Genomic DNA, 17,324 nt, shown 5'->3' with positions numbered 1-17,324 from the left:
GGTTCCACCCCCCAAAAATTCTGATTTCATTAGTCTGAGCTCTGGTCTGGGTATCAGGATTTTTTAAAAACTCCCCAAGTGATCCTGGAGCGCCTGGGTGGCTCAGTCGGTTAGGTGTCCAACTCTTGGTTTCAGCTCAGGTCATGATCTCATGCGTCGTGGGATTGAGCCCTGTGTTGGTCTCCATGCTCAGCGCAGAGTCTGCTTGAGATTCTCTCTCCTTCTCCCTACCCCTTGCTTGTGCATGTGCTTGTGTACACATGCACACGCGGTCTCTCTCTCTCTCTCTCAAATAAATAAGGGGCACCTGGATGGCTCAGTCAGTTAAGCATCTGACTTCAGTTCAGGTCATGATCTCAGGGTCCTGGGATCGAGCCTGGGATAGAGCCCACATAGAGCTTCCTACTCAGCAGGGAGTCTGTCCCTCTCTCTCTCTCTCCCTCCCTCTGGTCCTTCCCCCAACCCCCATGCGCTCTTGTGCACGCTCTCGAGCACACTCTCTCTCTCTCAAATAAATAAATAAAATCTTTTGAAATTTATTTAAAAAAAATTTTTTTAAAAACAAAATCTTAAAAAAAAAAAAACCAACTCCCCAAAATTCCCTAATGTGCAGCTAGGATGGAAACCACTGTCCTAGCACACTTTTGGTAAGGAAGAGCCAGGCAAAGTAGCAAAATAAAACAAGATGAGACAATCAAAACCAAAATGAGGGCTCAATTCCACATGCCCAGACAAGCAGTGAGATCTATGAATATGATTCCTAAAGCCAAGCACCATCATCAGTTTCTCACTCTCCCCCTCCCTAACCCTGACCAGCACCTTTCTGTCCATCCCTTTCTACCCAGTCCTCCTGCTATCAAACTAGCTCACTCTCCTTCATTTTGCACCTGTCCCAGTGTAGAAGCCCCTAATCAGTCTCCCTGCCTCCTCTTCTGGCTCCGTCTGATCCACCGTGCACACCACTACCAGACTGATCTGGTCGTCATTCTCCTCGAAACCTCCAATGGCCTCTTCGTGCTCACTATGTCTAAACTCCTTAACTTGGTGGAAAAGGCCTTACCTAGCCTGTTTCCAGATGTCTTTCCAGCTCTCATTTCTCACTACTGTCTAAAAAGGAGCCTCACTCTGTTCTGATCAACCTGCATGGTCTATAATTCCCCAAACATACTCTATTTAAAACTTCAAAATTCAGGGGACATTGGAAATAGAAGCCAAACGTTTTGCCCCAGACCACTCAGCTAGTGAGCAGTAGAATGTGGATTTCATTCCAGATCGGGGCTGTGTCCAAAGCTGTTAAACACCACCCTATTCTCTCTCTCTGGAATGTCACCTTCCATATCTACCTGTGGAAATCTTACCTATCTTTCAAGGCTATTCGTTCCTAAAGCTTTCCTTGTTATTCTTGTCTGAAGTGACTTTTCTTTCTTCTGACTTTCTTTAGCACTTTGTTCGCATATTTCACAAAATATCATGACAAAAGAGTCCTGTGACAAGCTTCTTGAGGTTCAAGATACACTGTTATGGCCTCATTGGTCCTTTATAGCAACTAACGGAACCATCCACACTGTTGGCACACAGCAAAGTTCTGGTGAAGAACGACCTGCCGTGGGAAGTTTTCTGTCCTCACCCAACCCAGCCACAGTGAGAGGTCCTTATTAATTTCAAGCACAGAGGTATCCTTTCCCTACCCTGGGTATCCTGCCATCCTCCTCTTCAAGTGCATCAATTCTTCCTTGTTCTATATCATGAGCCCTCTGCCAACTGCCTATAAAACATTTTGCAGCCTGGGAAGGGCTCTGTTGCCTGGCAACCACTAAGATTTAGAAAGATGCATATGATGGTAAGTAGGAATCATAAAAGAAACAGGGGTAGTTTTATTCTTTGGAACCTGAAATGGAACCTGGACAGTAAGGTTCAGGTCAAATTCCCATTTTGGGCCTTCTTACCCATTGTCTCTGTTTTAAATAGCGGTGGGGCAGCAAGTGGGGTATGAGCAAATGCCAGGAAGAGGAAAGGGTAATAACTGGTCAGACAGCTATTCTTTCTCAAGAACAAAAGCATTCTAGGAAAGGGGAAAACTCCTTGTTTACAAGAAATTATATAAGGAACAGAGGGCAGAAAAAAGACACCAGGCCAAAACATTAGTCCCTGATTTTGTCTTCTCTTCTACATCTGGGAGATAGGGGTTCTACCCTTCAATGTTTCTCTCTACACTGGCACTGCCATCCACAGATGGCACTCAGTGTATGCTTCTCGGCGTGACTCAGAAAATGCTCAAGTACAAGATGAAAACCACCCATTTTGTTTAGCATATGATTGCATCTGGGGATTCAGGAAAATTAGATGGTGAGTTTAAAACAAACATAATGAGAATGGGGGGGCCACGTCCACCTGTTGCCCACCTCCCTGCTTACCCCCTTCCTTTGCTGCTCCCCATGGAAGGAGAAGTTCCTAAATTGATGGGTCACTGTTTTAGAATGCAATCGAGCCAAAGAGGGGGACCAGGTTCAACTCCCTATAAACCAGGGAGGTAAAGTCAGGAAGACTGGGGTTCCCCTCTCTTCTGTCAGCAGCCTCCTTCTCACTCTATAATAAATACTCATTGATTGAAATGAATTATATCAGAACTGGAAGTTCCACCAACAATACTTCTTGAGAACCTACTATGTGCTGGGCACTGCGCTAGGGCTAGAGATAAAAGAGAAAACAAAACAAAACCAAAGCATTGGCCCCTACTTGAGTTGTTCAGTCTAATGGGAAATGCAGAAATAACTTCCATATACTATATAAGGGGTAAGATCAGGAGTCTATGGAAATTAAGAGTCTATGAGAGCAGAACTGAAGTCAGGGAAGGAGCCCTTGAAGAAATGAGATCAGACCGAGGGCTGATGAACGTGTAGAAGATAGCCAGATCAAGAAGGGTGGGAAAGGTGCCCAGCAGAGAACCACTTGAGCTCAGCCCAGAGACATACAGCATCCTTCCTTCAAATCAATAAAACCCCAAATCCTCACGTGTCTGTGTAATACATGCCATATTCAGGGATCAAAGGTACAAAGGAAGGGAACTGGTGAAATATAATTTAAGCACTAAACTTTGAAGAAGTACATTAAATAGAAATCCATAGCCTTCCCTGAAAAAAGAAGAAAGGTAACAAGCAAACACAAAAACCAAAAAAACTTTTAGAGTGAGTTTGGTTAAAGCAAACAACTCAACTGCCTGATCTCCACAGGTGGGATGAAACACCAGGTGGCCTTTCAATCACAAAGCTGGTGTTAACCTCGAAATCACATGAGGCAGACAGAAGGCAAGCTAAAGAGCACACACATGGCCTAACCTCACAGCAGTTAAGTGAGAGAAGATGTCATAAACACTATAACCCCATGGAAGGCAGGGCCTTTCCTGGCTGGAGAGTGGACACGGCACTAAGAGTTGGTTCTGACCCCACTCCCAGCTCGATCTCTGTCTGTGAAATGGTTGTCACCAATATGAACTCTGTCCCACACTCCACACCTTGGATGCCTGGGTGTTTACTGACTTCACTGGATAAAAGTATGAGGCCCGGGTTAGAGAGAGTGGAAACAGCAGATGCCAAAAACATCTTTGTCAAGGTCTTAGCTATAAGCACAGTTTTTATTCCTTTGCCTCTCTTACCTGTCCATCTGAATAGGGCAGGTATAAAATCTTCCCCTAAATTCCTTATTTGGGGGAGATAACTAAATTAACTCCATGGGGCGCCTGGGTGGCTCAGTTGGTTAAGCGACTGCCTTCGGCTCAGGTCATGATCCTGGAGTCCCTGGATCGAGTCCCGCATCGGCAGGGAGCCTGCTTCTGCCTCTGACCCTCCCCCCTCTCATGTGCTCTCTCTCTCTGTCTCTCTCTCTCAAATAAATAAATAAAATCTTTAAAAAAAAAAAATTAACTCCTAAAATGGCTTGACCTCCTTGAACAATGGACATGTGTCCCAGATGACAGGCCCCAGGAAGCCAGAATTACTTTAATCCAGAGCAATGAATCTGAAGGCACAAAGTCAGCATTAGCTATTCAGTCAATGTTTCATTCACTCAACAATGTTTATTGAGTACCCCCTATGTGCACACCAGAGTCAAAATGGACATTCATTTATCACTGTTTTCTAGACTCTTCCCCCATCCGTTGTCTGTGATGGATAAATAAGAGAAATTGGCCAAGCTACATACTAGTGTGAGCCGTGCTCAGGGAAAATTCCATCTCAGCCCAGCCCTGCCACATGGGAAATTCAGAATAAAGCCAGTGACTGGGAAGGCAGCAAACCGCTATGTTCAGCTCACCTGGGGATGCTAGTCAGGTAGGTCATGACATTCAGGAAGTCTTCCTCTGGGAGGTGTTTGAACCCCACAAACTCTGGAAAAGTGATGATGGGGGCACCATCTTTCCCTCGACCTCCTGCAACAAAAACGGGTGGTCAAGATGTTAATAAAATGTCTTGGTGTCACATCCTGCAGGTAAGGGACTTTGACTAATATCAAGTTGGGAGATAGATACTGGCCTCCCCCTTTTCTCTCTGTATTATTTCAGACTAGAATGTGGGAAGGTTGACATGGAACTATTTTGAACAAGTCTCTTCTTCATGCTTGCTCAAGTGATATTGTGAGAATTTACTTCTTAAATCCTTTGAAGATAGTTACTGTATAAAAGGTAGTATTAATTTAATTACTTTAGCATAGGTGGAACAGTAAATAATGCCAACACGAATATATAATATTGTTCTTCATTTTTGTAGTCAGTAAATATCAAAGGTAAAAGAGCATGGTGGTTAAGAGAGTTCATTCTAAAATCAGGCAGCCCAAGATGCGTGGCTGGGTGGCTCAGTCGGTTGAGCATCTGCCTTTGGCTCAGGTCATGATCCTGGAGTCCTGGGATTGGGCTCCCTGATCAGCAGGGAGTCTGCTTCCCCTCTCCCTCTGCCACTCACCCAGGCTCCCCCAGCTCGTGCTCTCTCTCTCTCTCAAATAAATAAATAAATAAATAAATAAATAAATAAATAAATTTTTAAAAATAAAAAATAAAATCAGACAGCCTGGTTCAAATCCTGTTTTGTCACTTGATTTCTATGTGATTTTATGCAAGATACTTAATCTAAATAGTTTCCATTATATATAGATAGATAGATATAGATAGATATAGATATTATATGTGTGTGTATATATATATATATATATCTCATAAGAATAATACTTGTACCTACCTCAAAAGGTATTGTGAGGATTAAGTGAGACCATATATGAAAAGCACCTTAGTAGAGCACTTATTACATATAAGTGCTCAATAAATAGTGACCATTATTATGGTTATAATTATTACAAGGAGGAAATAATCATCTGCCCTTCAATAATTGACCAACAGGGATATAAGACAGCACTGTGAAAACAGAAATGTAAAATTAATATTTAAATATTTGATCTATCAGAGCAGAGGTCACTAGATTAAATTAAATAGATTCCATTTCTTCATCTCCTTGCAGCTAGATGCAGCTATACGACTGAATTCTAGCCCCGTGGTTCCCAAACTGTGTCCCAGGTACCCAGAGAACCATGGTGAACTCGCAAAAGCACCGTGAATATTTTAAATTTTTGAGGGAAACAGCAAGAGTTGGCATCTATAGGACACCATGTGTGCTACTAGCTTGAGGTAGTTCACAATTCCAACATTAAATTGCCCTATATTCTTTTTTTTTTTCCCCCTATATTCTTTTGAAAGGAATTGCCTTGTTGTGAAGTTGGGATTTTGGTGGCTGCTGAGATAAAGAGCAAGTGTAGTATGAAAAGGAATGTAGAACAGGAAATGAGGGTGGTGATGTTCAGTCTCATTCCAAGGCTTGAGATTATTGTAGTTACCTAAGAATGCAATTTAAACATTACTTTTTCTTTCAATTTATGTGTTTTGTGTTTTTTTTTTCGAACGGCTACTAAGTTCTAAGGATATACAGACTTACTAAGTTGTTTTAACTATTAGGTATTGCTTTTGGCCAAGAAGGGCTGTGGAAATACTAAGATAGACTGAGATATCTATCTGAGACTGAAAAACTAAGGCACCAAGAACTGAGAAAGCTGGGGGACCTATGCTCTAGCCAATGGGTTAAGAGCTGAATTGCTGGGAGCATCTTCCAGGTTATGCCCATGGAGGAAAACTACTTTAAGAAAAATAAAGGCTCCCAAGTGAAGCCAACTACAAATGACTGCATGGATTACACATCTAATGAAAGAGGTAGGGCAGGGTGTGGTTTAATGAGAATTGTGTGATTAATGAGGGTGTGGGATCAATGAAGAAATTACAAAAGAGGGAGACTCAGAGAAGCAAAGGCGGGCCATGTACTGTCAATGCTTTCCTAAGGAGAGAGGAGCCTGGCCCATGATCACGAGAATCTAGACCATGTCAACAGGCTATTTGATGACACCACGATTAAGATCATCCAATCCACTCTGCTGCTCTGAGTCCACACCTGATAAGCATCTTCTGCTTATACTCTGACTTTCCATGTACATTTGTTTCCAGGGCAAAAATGTGCTGTCAGGCAAACATGAGTATTTGTATCATGTAAAGAGTAAGACAGCCTTGTGGTTTTCTACACCAGTCTCTTCTAGGTACTGTTAATGTGGGGTTAAGCTCTCAAGAGACCAATCACTGTGGAATGAAACTGTGTGATGCTTGTCTGGTTGTCATTCTTCTCCAGGAAGTATCTCTTTATTAATTCTACATGTTTATTTTAAATTTTAAAGAAAGTTACCTGCAGATTAGATGCTTGTCAAACTTTGACATGGCAATTAAGCTGCCTCAATAATTTGACTGAAAACAACTTAAATCCGGATACTATCGGCTTTCACCTCATATTCTTCCTCTTTGCAGTTTTATAGCGATAGGAAGTCTTAGATAAATGCAAATTAAGAGAATTTACATCTCTAGTAAGGCTAAAATTAGATGCATTATAACACTGTACCAATTGCATAACCAATATTTGCCAAGAAAATGGCTAAAACATTTCAAGGACTCAAAACACCCTAAAATATTCATTAAGATAGGATTATACTACTTAACGATTTTGCCTTTCATTGTTAATTATAAATTAAAGCTCTTCACACCTCAGTAGAGAAAGACAAGTGGAGTGTTCTTATATCTTGGTTAATACCGATACTGAACACCACCCGCTGTTGAACATTAACCCTAAGAGACAGAAGCCCCAAGGAGACAGAGCTAAGCCTCGATACAGGCATTGACAACCCACAGCAACGCATTCGGTGCCACCTTGTGAGAATACATGGAAATGCAAAAGGATGAGAGTGTACCAAAGAGGTAGTCCTATTCAAAGAAAATAGAGAAAGCCAAAGTTAAGTAAAATGGTGACTTAAATAAATGTCATTACTCATGGTATAATTTTCACCTGTTCATTAAACGGAAGAGGACTAGGTTTACTGCAGAAAATAGTAAGTTCTTGGGATACATAAGACTATTCCCATAAGGGTCTGGGTGTTGGCTGGCACTTCTATCCTACAGAGGAGAATTTAGAACACTAGGAAATCCTACAGGAAGATGGTGAAGACCAACAATGAAAGAGAGAGTGAGTCAGTTAGCTGCTATTTGCCTTCCAAAATCCATTTTCCTTTTCTCTCTGTACAAAAAAACTGATTTTAGCTAGGAAAATGGTAATGCCACTTCTTGGGAGGCACTTCAGAAATTTCAGGGCCTGGGAAACCAAATAATCTATCCTAGATAATAAAGAATTGTCCCACATCCTGTGTGATTTCTGAATACCTTAATAGAAACTCATTATAAGTGAAAAATCCATTTATAGTGAACAGATCCTATAAATTCTGTTTCATACATAATAATAAAGGGTTTTTAAATATTTTCCATCTTATTGAGATATAATTGACATATAATATGGTATTAGTTTAAGGTATATATATAATGATTCAATATATATATATAGTAAAATGATCGCCACAATAAGCTTAATTAACATCCATCACCTCAAAAATGACCTTACAAACTCTTCAGATCTAATCTCTTAGCAATTTTCAAATACACAATACGGTACCGTTAACTATAGTCACCACGCTGTACATTCCATCCCCAGAATACATTTATCTTGTAACTGGAAGTCTGTACTTTTGACCACTTTCCTACATTTCCCCCACCCCCACCCTGCCTCTGGCAACCACCAATCTTTATCTGTTTCTATGAGTTCAGTTTTTTTTTAGATTCCACATACAAGTAAAATGGTAAAGTATTTGCCTTTCCTTGTCTAACTTCTTTCACTTAGCATAACACCCTCAAGGTCCACCCATGGTGTCACAAATCAGAAAATTTTTTTTTTTTAAAGATTTTATTTATTTATTTGAGAGAGAGCACATGAGAGGGGGGAGGGCCAGAGGGAGAAGCAGACTCCCCGCTGTGCAGGGAGCCCGATGCGGGACTCGATCCCGGGACTCCAGGATCATGACCTGAGCCGAAGGCAGTCGCCCAACCAACTGAGCCACCCAGGCGCCCAATCAGAAATTATTTTTAAATGGTTTAAATATATACTGAATTTTTCAGGAATGCAACTACCCTATAAATTGAAGGAAGGTAATACTTTGTTCAGAACTGTATCAACAATCGTTACTCTTTTGGAAAATCACTACAGTAAGGCCACCCGGGGGTCTGATCACCCACACCACACCCAGCATTTGCAGCTACCACATTCATGATGACTCTGAGTACCTGACCACTTCATTTTTTTTCCTAGTATAGCTAGAAATACATATTGAAATACGTATTATTTTACTACTCTTACTTTCCTTTCATTTCTCCTCTACTACTCTCCTTTACACTTTCTTTTTTTCAGTATATGCATAAATAAGGGGTAGCTAGTCACACTCCGTGAGCACACAACTAAACTACATTTGCTAGCTTCCCATGATATTAAATGTATCCATCTAACTGATCCAAGTTCAAGTCAATGGTATGTGGTATGTGCTGTTGCTGAGCTGAGGCTTTTAAGGAGCCTTATGCTCGGGGCGCCTGGGTGGCTCAGTCGTTGAGCGTCTGCCTTCTGCCTTCGGCTCAGGTCATGATCCCAGCATCCTGGGATTGAGCCCGCATTGGGCTCCCTGCTCAGCGCGAAGCCTGCTTCTCCCTCTCTCACTCCCCCTGCTTGTGTTCCTGCTCTCATCATCTCTCTCTCTGTGTCAAATACATAAATAAAATCTTTAAAAAAAAAAAAAAAAAGAAGAAGCAGTATGCTCTCTTTTCCCTGTCTGCTTTCTGGATACAGATAATAAGATGGCCACAAAATGGATAATAGTAACATGAGCCATAAAGTGGAAGGAACCTTCATGTGTAATGAAGATGGAGAAAAGTCATCTGCTGACCATGAACGTACATGCTGAACTGCTCCAAGAGAAATAACTAAATTTCTGTTTTGTTTGTTTGAACTACTATACACTTCGGAGTCTATTTGGTATAGCTGTTCAGCCCACCCTAACTAATACAGGTTATGGTATCCATAAATTTCAGTTCAGAATAGTGGAGGACAATACAAGTCATTTGTTATAAAAAGAAGGATTTCAGTCCAACCTGATTGAGAACCATTTCTGTAGTCTACACTTCTCAGTACAATAGCCACTGGACATATATGGCTGTTGAGCACGTGCAATATAACCAATCCAAATTGAGATGTGCTGTAAGTGTGAAATACAAACTAGATTTCCAAGACTTAGTATGAAAAAAATGTAAAGTAGCTCAACAATAATTTTGAATATTGATGATTTGTTGGAATGATATTTTAGATATATTGGGTTAAATTAAAATGCTATTAAAATTAATTTCATGTGTTCCTCCTTGCTTTTTTAAATATTGTTACTACAAAATTAAAAGTACATATGTGGGTCACAGTAAATTTCTTTTAAACAGTACTGCTCTCTACACCTTCTTGCATTGGTTCTCATTTCCTGGATGCCAAGTTACTAACTCTATCTCTGATTTAGACAGAAGTTTTGACTCTGGTCAGTTCCTTAATTTGACAGTCTCCATTGTTTCAGTGAGAATTTCCCACTTGCTGGGAGGGAACACTGTCGACTCCACAGGCCTGAGTATTTTATGCCTCCATTATTAATTATTTCTAAAAGGTGTTATGTGAGAGAGAGGGGGAACTTCAGACAATGATTCCAAGGGGAGGAAATAACCATTAAAAGAAAAAGAAAATGATAATTCCTTTTAATTAGAGGAAAGGTATTATGGTAGATACTGATAAATGGCTAATCTCCCGACCACCTTCTACTATAGCCATTTCAAAGCTAAATGTTTGCCTTTTCTGACTCCCTTGCTGGTAGAAATGGCTACATGACACAGTTCCAGGATGACACATAAGCAGAAGTCTACTGAGAGCTTCTGGGAAAGTTTTTGCTCTCCTGGCAAAAAGAATAGAAGAAACCAGCATTGCTCATTCACCTTCTTCCTGCTTTGGACACAGACTTGATATCTGGAGCTGCCGCAACCATACTGACATTAAGACTTTAAAAACAAGAGAAACATCGAGAGAAGCGCAAAGATGCACCCTTAATGTCATGGAGTCACTGATCCGATACAAGGAATTTCTACTTTTGGACCTCTTGTTTTGTGGCTTAGAAAACAAACAGACAAGTCCTATGGGCTAAGTTCTCTTATAGTCCGATACTATGCGAGGCACTTTCCTTAAAACAACCACTTTACCAATGAGAAACCTGAGGTTCACAACAACATCCTAACTGTGTTGGGATGTGAACCCAGAGTTGTCTGAGTCCAAAGCCTAGGGTGTTTTCACCACGCTAACCTGCTTATATTCTCTTGTTCCCTAGCTAAGCCCTAAATTCAGATATATCCCAAGTTCACTGGGAACATGCATTGTCTTTCAAGGTCAGAGCTACCAGAGGCCCAGCCCTGGTCACTCCCCAGTTCCTGCCGGTGGTCCCCGCTCACGGACCTGACCATCCAGAGGCCTCCAACCATCCGGCCCCCACCATGGGTCAGCCATCTCTCCTGCCAGCTGGGAGCACACTCGGAGCACAACAGGCCAGGCAACTGGAGCCTCGCTGAGAAAAAGGCCCCCTCCTGTCCTTCCCAGCATTCCTGATTGACGGGGCCTCTGGCCCTTCCCAGAGCTCAGTGGAATCTGTAGAAAAGTCTGCAGCTGGAATATCCTCACCCTGCTTGCCTGAATCAGGGAACGGAAAACTGCCGTGACCCCAGAGGCCATAGCTAGGTTGCCACAGTGATGGGAAAAGACCTAAGTCCAGGGACTTCTGTTTTACCACCACAGAGACACAGGCACCCACAACACCCTCCTTACTGACATTTGCTGCCACTTTCGGTAAGGACGAAAAGCAGACCTAGTAATTCCAAGAAAGTGCTGACTCAGAGAACCTAAGTTCTTCCTAAGAAGGGCAAACTTGAGGCCACAGGATGACGAGAGAAGCTCAAAAATGAAAGATTGTCTCTGCCACAGTCAAAGTGACTTTCCTAACACAGAGGTGTCCTCTTTGGCCCAGTGTGTGTTTCTATAGTTCTATGTTCTCCATTAAAGAGCGACAATTCTCTCTATTACTGACTTAGTTGTGGCACTTTACATCATTTCAACTGTGAGCATGGCTTGGCTTTGGTTCCTTATACAAACTATATCATGCCAAAAACTATTTCTTGTACTATAACCTTAAAATAAGCATTTTTATGGGATTAAAATATATCAGAAAAAAAAGTCATTTAGTTGGTAGTTGCAATGCTAAGCATTTTTCATATGCTATGTCTTTGATCCTCAAAATTATGATGATCCCACCCATTCATTCCCCAAATGAGGAAAGTGAGGCTTGGAGAACTAAGTTGCCCAAGGAGATGCAGCTGGCCAACAGGAGAACCTAGCTGTTGCCCTAGTTGTCTGATACCCATTTATTTATTGCCTCTGAGAAATAAGAATAGAGAGAAGCACCTCGGTAATATTCAAAAGGGGTAACTTTGGATCACTTAATGCATAAATTAATCAGTCACTGGACTCCTTCCCCAGATGAGCCGTTATATATGCCAGCATCCTGTGCTGGGGCATTCAAGTTTTGGTGTAAGGGTACAGAAATCCACTCCACCTCACCCATCATCCATTCCAGACCCTGATGCACGTGAGCCTTGCAGCCTTCTGTGGTATAAGGCTCTCCCTGTGAGAAGCTGTGAGACTGCACCTTCAGGAGGCTGGTTAGGTACCCCCACCAGGGCCAAGACCGTGGTGCCTAGGCCGGGGATGTGAGGAGCAGTCCTCACAGGACAGACCAGGAGGACTCGGATAACTTTGAACTGAGCTCCTATTATGTTACAGTTTCTGTTCCAAGCAATACAGGTAGAGATTAAAAAAAAAAAAAAAATGAGAACTTTGTACTTACAGAGCTTTCAGTGACTATATGAGCAGTGACCAATGTGGAGGAAAGACCAGAGAATTCCCCAGAATGTCTGGATTGTATAAGATGTCCCCACCTAGGATACAACTCTGGGATGGGGAGAGGTATTCCAATAACAGAGATTGCATTTCCCTTAAACTCAGTAAGATAAGGTCTTGGGAGCAGATTAAATATGATTTAAAGAAAGAAAAGAAATGTCTTTTTTTTTTAATTTTTTATTGTTATGTTAATCACCATACATCACATCATTAGTTTTTGATGTAATGTTCCATGATTCATTGTTTGTGCATAACACCCAGTGCTCCATGCAGAACGTGCCCTCTTTAATACCTATCACCAGGTGAACACATCTTCCCACCCCCCTCCCCTCCAGAACCCTCAGTTTGTTTTTCAGAGTCCATAGTCTCTCATGGTTCGTCTCCCCCTCCAATTTTCCCCCCTTCATTCTTCCCCTCCTGCTATCTACTTCCTTTTTTTTTTTCTTAACATATATTGCATTATTTGTTTCAGAGGTACAGATCTGTGATTCAACAGTCTTGCACACTTCACAGCGTTCACCATAGCACATACCCTCCCCAATGTCTATCACCCAGCCACCCCATCCCTCCTACTCCCACCACTCCAGCAACCCTCAGTTTATTTCCTGACATTAAGAATTCCTCATATCAGTGAGGTCGTATGATACATGTCTTTCTCTGATTGACTTATTTCGCTCAGCATAACACCCTCCAGTTCCATCCACGTCCTTGCAAATGGCAAGATCTCATTCCTTTTGATGGCTGCATAATATTCCATTGTATATATATACCACATCTTCGTTATCCATTCATCTGTCAATGGACATCTTGGCTCTTTCCACAGTTTGGCTATTGTGGACATTGCTGCTATAAACATCGGGGTGCATGTACCCCTTCGGATCCCTACATTTCTATCTTTGGGGTAAATACCCAGTAGTGCAATTGCTGGATCATATGGTAGCTCTATTTTCAACTTTTTGAGGAACCTCCATACTGTTTTCCAGAGTGGCTGCACCAGCTTGCATTCCCACCAACAGTGTAGGAGGCTTCCCCTTTCTCCACATCCCCGCCAACATGTGTCGTTTCCTGACTTGTTAATTTTAGCCATTCTGACTGGTGTGAGGTGGTATCTCATTGAGGTTTTGATTTGGATTTCCCTGATGCTGAGTGATGTTGAGCACTTTTTCATGTGTCTGTTGGCCATTTGGATGTCTTCTTTGGAAAAATGTCTGTTCATGTCTTCTGCCCATTTCTCGATTGGATTCTTTGTTCTTTGGGTGTTGAGTTTAATAAGTTCTTTATAGATTTTGGATACTAGCCCTTTATCTGATATGTCATTTGCAAATATCGTCTCCCATTCTGTCGGTTGTGTTTTGGTTTAGTTGACTGTTTCTTTTGCTGTGCAAAAGCTTTTTATCTTGATGAAGTCCCAATAGTTCATTTTTGCCCTTGCTTCCCTTGCCTTTGGTGAGGTTTCTAGGAAGAAGTTGCTGCGGCTGAGGTCAAAGAGGTTGCTGCCTGTGTTCTCCTTTAGGATTCTGATGGACTCCTGTCTCACTTGAGGTCTTTCAACCACTTGGAGTCTATTTTTGTGTGTGGTGTAAGGAAATGGTCCAGTTTCATTCTTCTGCATGTGGCTGTCCAATTTTCCCAACACCATTTGTTGAAGAGACTGTCTTTTTTTCCATTGGACATTCTTTCCTGCTTTGTTGAAGATTAGTTGACCGCAGAGTTGAGGGTCTATTTCTGGGCTCTCTATTCTCTTCCATTGATCTATCTGTCTGTTTTTGTGCCAGTACCATATGTCTTGATGATGACAGCTTTGTAATAGAGCTTGAAGTCCGGAATTGTGATGCCGCCAGCTTTGCCCTTCTTTTTCAACATTCCTCTGGTTATTCGGGGTCTTTTCTGGTTCCATACAAATTTTAGGATTATTTGTTCCATTTCTTTGAAAAAAGTGGATGGTATTTTGATGGGGGATTGCATTGAATGTGTAGACTGCTCTAGGTAGGATTGACATCTTCACAATATTTGTTCTTCCAATCCATGAGCATGGAATGTTTTTCCATTTCTTTGTGTCTTCCTCAATTTTTTTCATGAGTATTTTATAGTTTTCTGAGTACAGATCCTTTGTGTCTTTGGTTAGATTTATTCCTAGGTATCTTATGGTTTTGGGTGCAATTGTAAATGGGATCGACTCCTTAATTTCTCTTTCTTCTGTCTCGTTGTTGGTGTATAGGAATGCCACTGATTTCTGTGCATTGATTTTATATCCTGCCACTTTACTGAATTCCTGTATGAGTTCTAGCAGTTTTGGGGTGGAGTCTTTGGGGTTTTCCACATAAAGTATCATATCATCTGCAAACAGTGAGAGTTTGACTTCTTCTTTGCTGATTTGGATGCCTTTTATTTCTTTTTGTTGTCTGATTGCTGTGGCTAGGACTTCTAATACTATGTTGAATAGCAGTGGTGATAGTGGACATGCCTGCCGCGTTCCTGACCTTAGGGGGAAAGCTCTCAGTTTTTGCCCATTGAGAATGATATTTGCTGTAGGTTTTTCATAGATGGCTTTTATGATATTGAGGTATGTACCCTCTATCCCTATACTCTGAAGAGTTTTGATCAAGAAAGGATGCTGTACTTTGTCAAATGCTTTTTCTGCATCTATTGAGAGGATCATATGATTCTTCTTCTTTCTTTTGTTAATGTATTGTATCACGTTGATTGATTTGCGGATCTGAACCAACCTTGCAGCCCAGGGATAAATCCCATTGGTCATGGTGAATAATCCTTTTAATGTACTGTTGGATCCTATTGGCTAGTATTTTGGTGAGAATTTTTGCATCCATGTTCATCAAGGATATTGGTCTGTAATTCTCCTTTTTGATGGGGTCTTTGCCTGGTTTTGGGATCAAGGTAATGGTGGCCTCATAAAACAAGTTTGGAAGTTTTCCTTCCACTTCTATTTTTTGGAACAGTTTCAGAAGAATAGGTATTAATTCTTCTTTAAATGTTTGGTAGAATTCCCCTGGGAAGCCATCTGGCCCTGGGCTTTTGTTTGTTGGAAGATTTTTGATGACTGCTTCAACTTCCTTAGTGGTTATAGGTCTGTTCAGGTTTTCTATTTCTTCCTGGTTCAGTTTTGGTAGTTGATGCGTCTCTAGGAATGCATCCATTTCTTCCAGGTTATCTAATTGGCTGGCATAGAGTTGCTCATAATATGGTCTTATAATTGTTTGTATTTCTTTGGTGTTGGTTGTGATCTCTCCTCTTTCATTCATGATTTTGTTGATTTGGGTCATTTCTCTTTTCTTTTTGATAAGTCTGGCCAGGGGTTTATCAATCTTGTTAATTCTTTCAAAGAACCAGCTCCCAGTTTCATTGATCTGTTCTACTGTTCTTTTGGTTTCTATTTCATTGATTTCTGCTCTGATCTTTATTATTTCTCTTCTCCTGCTGGGTTTAGGCTTCATTTGCTGTTTTTTCTCTAGCTCCTTTAGGTGTAGGGTTAGGTTGTGTATTTGAAACCTTTCTTGTTTCTTGAGAAAGGCTTTATTGCTATATACTTTCCTCTTAGGACTGCCTTTGCTGTATCCCAAAGATTTTGAACGGTTGTGTTTTCATTTTCATTGGTTTCCAAGAATTTTTTTAATTCTTCTTTAATTTCCTGGTTGACCGATTCATTCCTTAGTAGGATGCTCTTTAGCCTCCATGTATTTGAGTTCTTTCTGACTTTCCTCTTGTGATTGAGTTCTAGTTTCAAAGCATTGTGGTCTGAAAATAGGCAGGGAATAATCCCAATCTTTTGGTACTGGTTGAGACCTGATTTGTGATCTAGGATGTGATCTATTCTGGAGAATGTTCCATGGGCACTAGAGAAGAATGTGTATTCTGTTGCTTTGGGATGGAATGTTCTGAATATGTCTATGAAGTCCATTTGGTCCAGTGTGTCATTTAAAGTCTTCATTTCCTTGTTGATCTTTTGCTTAGATGATCTGTCCATTTCAGTGAGGGGGATGTTAAAGTCCCCCACTATTATTGTATTGTTGTCAATGTGTTTCTTTGCTTTTGTTATTAAATGCCTTATATAATTGGCTGCTCCCATGTTAGGGGCATAGATATTTACAATTGTTAGATCTTCTTGTTGGATAGACCCTTTAAGTAGGATATAGTGTCCTTCCTCATCTCTTATTACAGTCTTTGATTTAAAATCTACTTTGTCTGATATAAGGATTGCCACCCCAGCTTTCTTTTGGTGTCCATTAGCACGGTAAATGGTTTTCCACCCCCTCACTTTCAATCTGGGGGTGTCTTTGGTTCTAAAATGAGTCTCTTGCAGACAACATATCGATGGATCTTGTTTTTTAATCCAGTCTGTTAGCCTGTGTCTTTTGATTGGGGCGTTTAGCCCATTTACATTCAGGGTAACTATTGAAAGATAGGAATTTAGTGCCATTGTATTGCCTGTAAGGTGAGTGTTACTGTATATTGTCTGTGTTCCTTTCTGGTCTATGTTACTTTTAGGCTCTCTCTTTGCTTAGAGGACCCCTTTCAATATTTCTTGTAGGGCTGGTTTTGTGTTTGCAAATTCCTTTAGTTTTTGTTTGTCCTGGAAGCTTTTTATCTCTCCTTCTATTTTCAAGACAGCCTAGCTGGATATAGTATTCTTGGCTGCATATTTTTCTCATTTAGTGCTCTGAATATATCATGCTGGCCCTCTCTGGCCTGCCAGGTCTCTGTGGATAGGTCTGTTGCCAATCTAATGTTTCTACCATTGTAGGTTACATATCTCTTGTCCCGAGTTGCTTTCAGGATTTCCTCTTTGTCTCTGAGACTCGTAAGTTTTACTATTAGATGTCGGGGTGTTTACCTATT

The 17,324-nt window shown here is 41.1% G+C and overlaps 1 protein-coding gene across 4 annotated transcripts in view; it reads right to left on the bottom strand.

Moving 5' to 3' along the window:
- The window catches only part of MCF2L2 (MCF.2 cell line derived transforming sequence-like 2), a 247,500-nt gene that overhangs the window by 193,307 nt on the left and 36,869 nt on the right, over positions 1-17,324 (bottom strand). For 3 of the 4 annotated variants that reach the window (XM_064584686.1, XM_064584683.1, XM_064584689.1), the window contains exon 3: positions 4,309-4,423. The exons of the other annotated variant lie outside the window; for it this stretch is intronic. In XM_064584686.1, coding sequence (XP_064440756.1) covers positions 4,309-4,423 — 115 coding nt within the window. The remainder of the gene's footprint in view (positions 1-4,308; positions 4,424-17,324) is intronic. 4 annotated transcript variants of the gene reach the window in all.

The sequence above is a fragment of the Mirounga angustirostris genome, unplaced genomic scaffold, assembly GCF_029215605.1.
Source record: "Mirounga angustirostris isolate CCGP_5_RB_7025 unplaced genomic scaffold, mMirAng1.0.hap1 SCAF_1, whole genome shotgun sequence".
NCBI classification, from domain to species: Eukaryota; Metazoa; Chordata; class Mammalia; order Carnivora; family Phocidae; genus Mirounga; species Mirounga angustirostris.
Note: the sequence above shows the minus strand (reverse complement) of the source record. Positions and strands in the feature narration are given on the sequence as shown.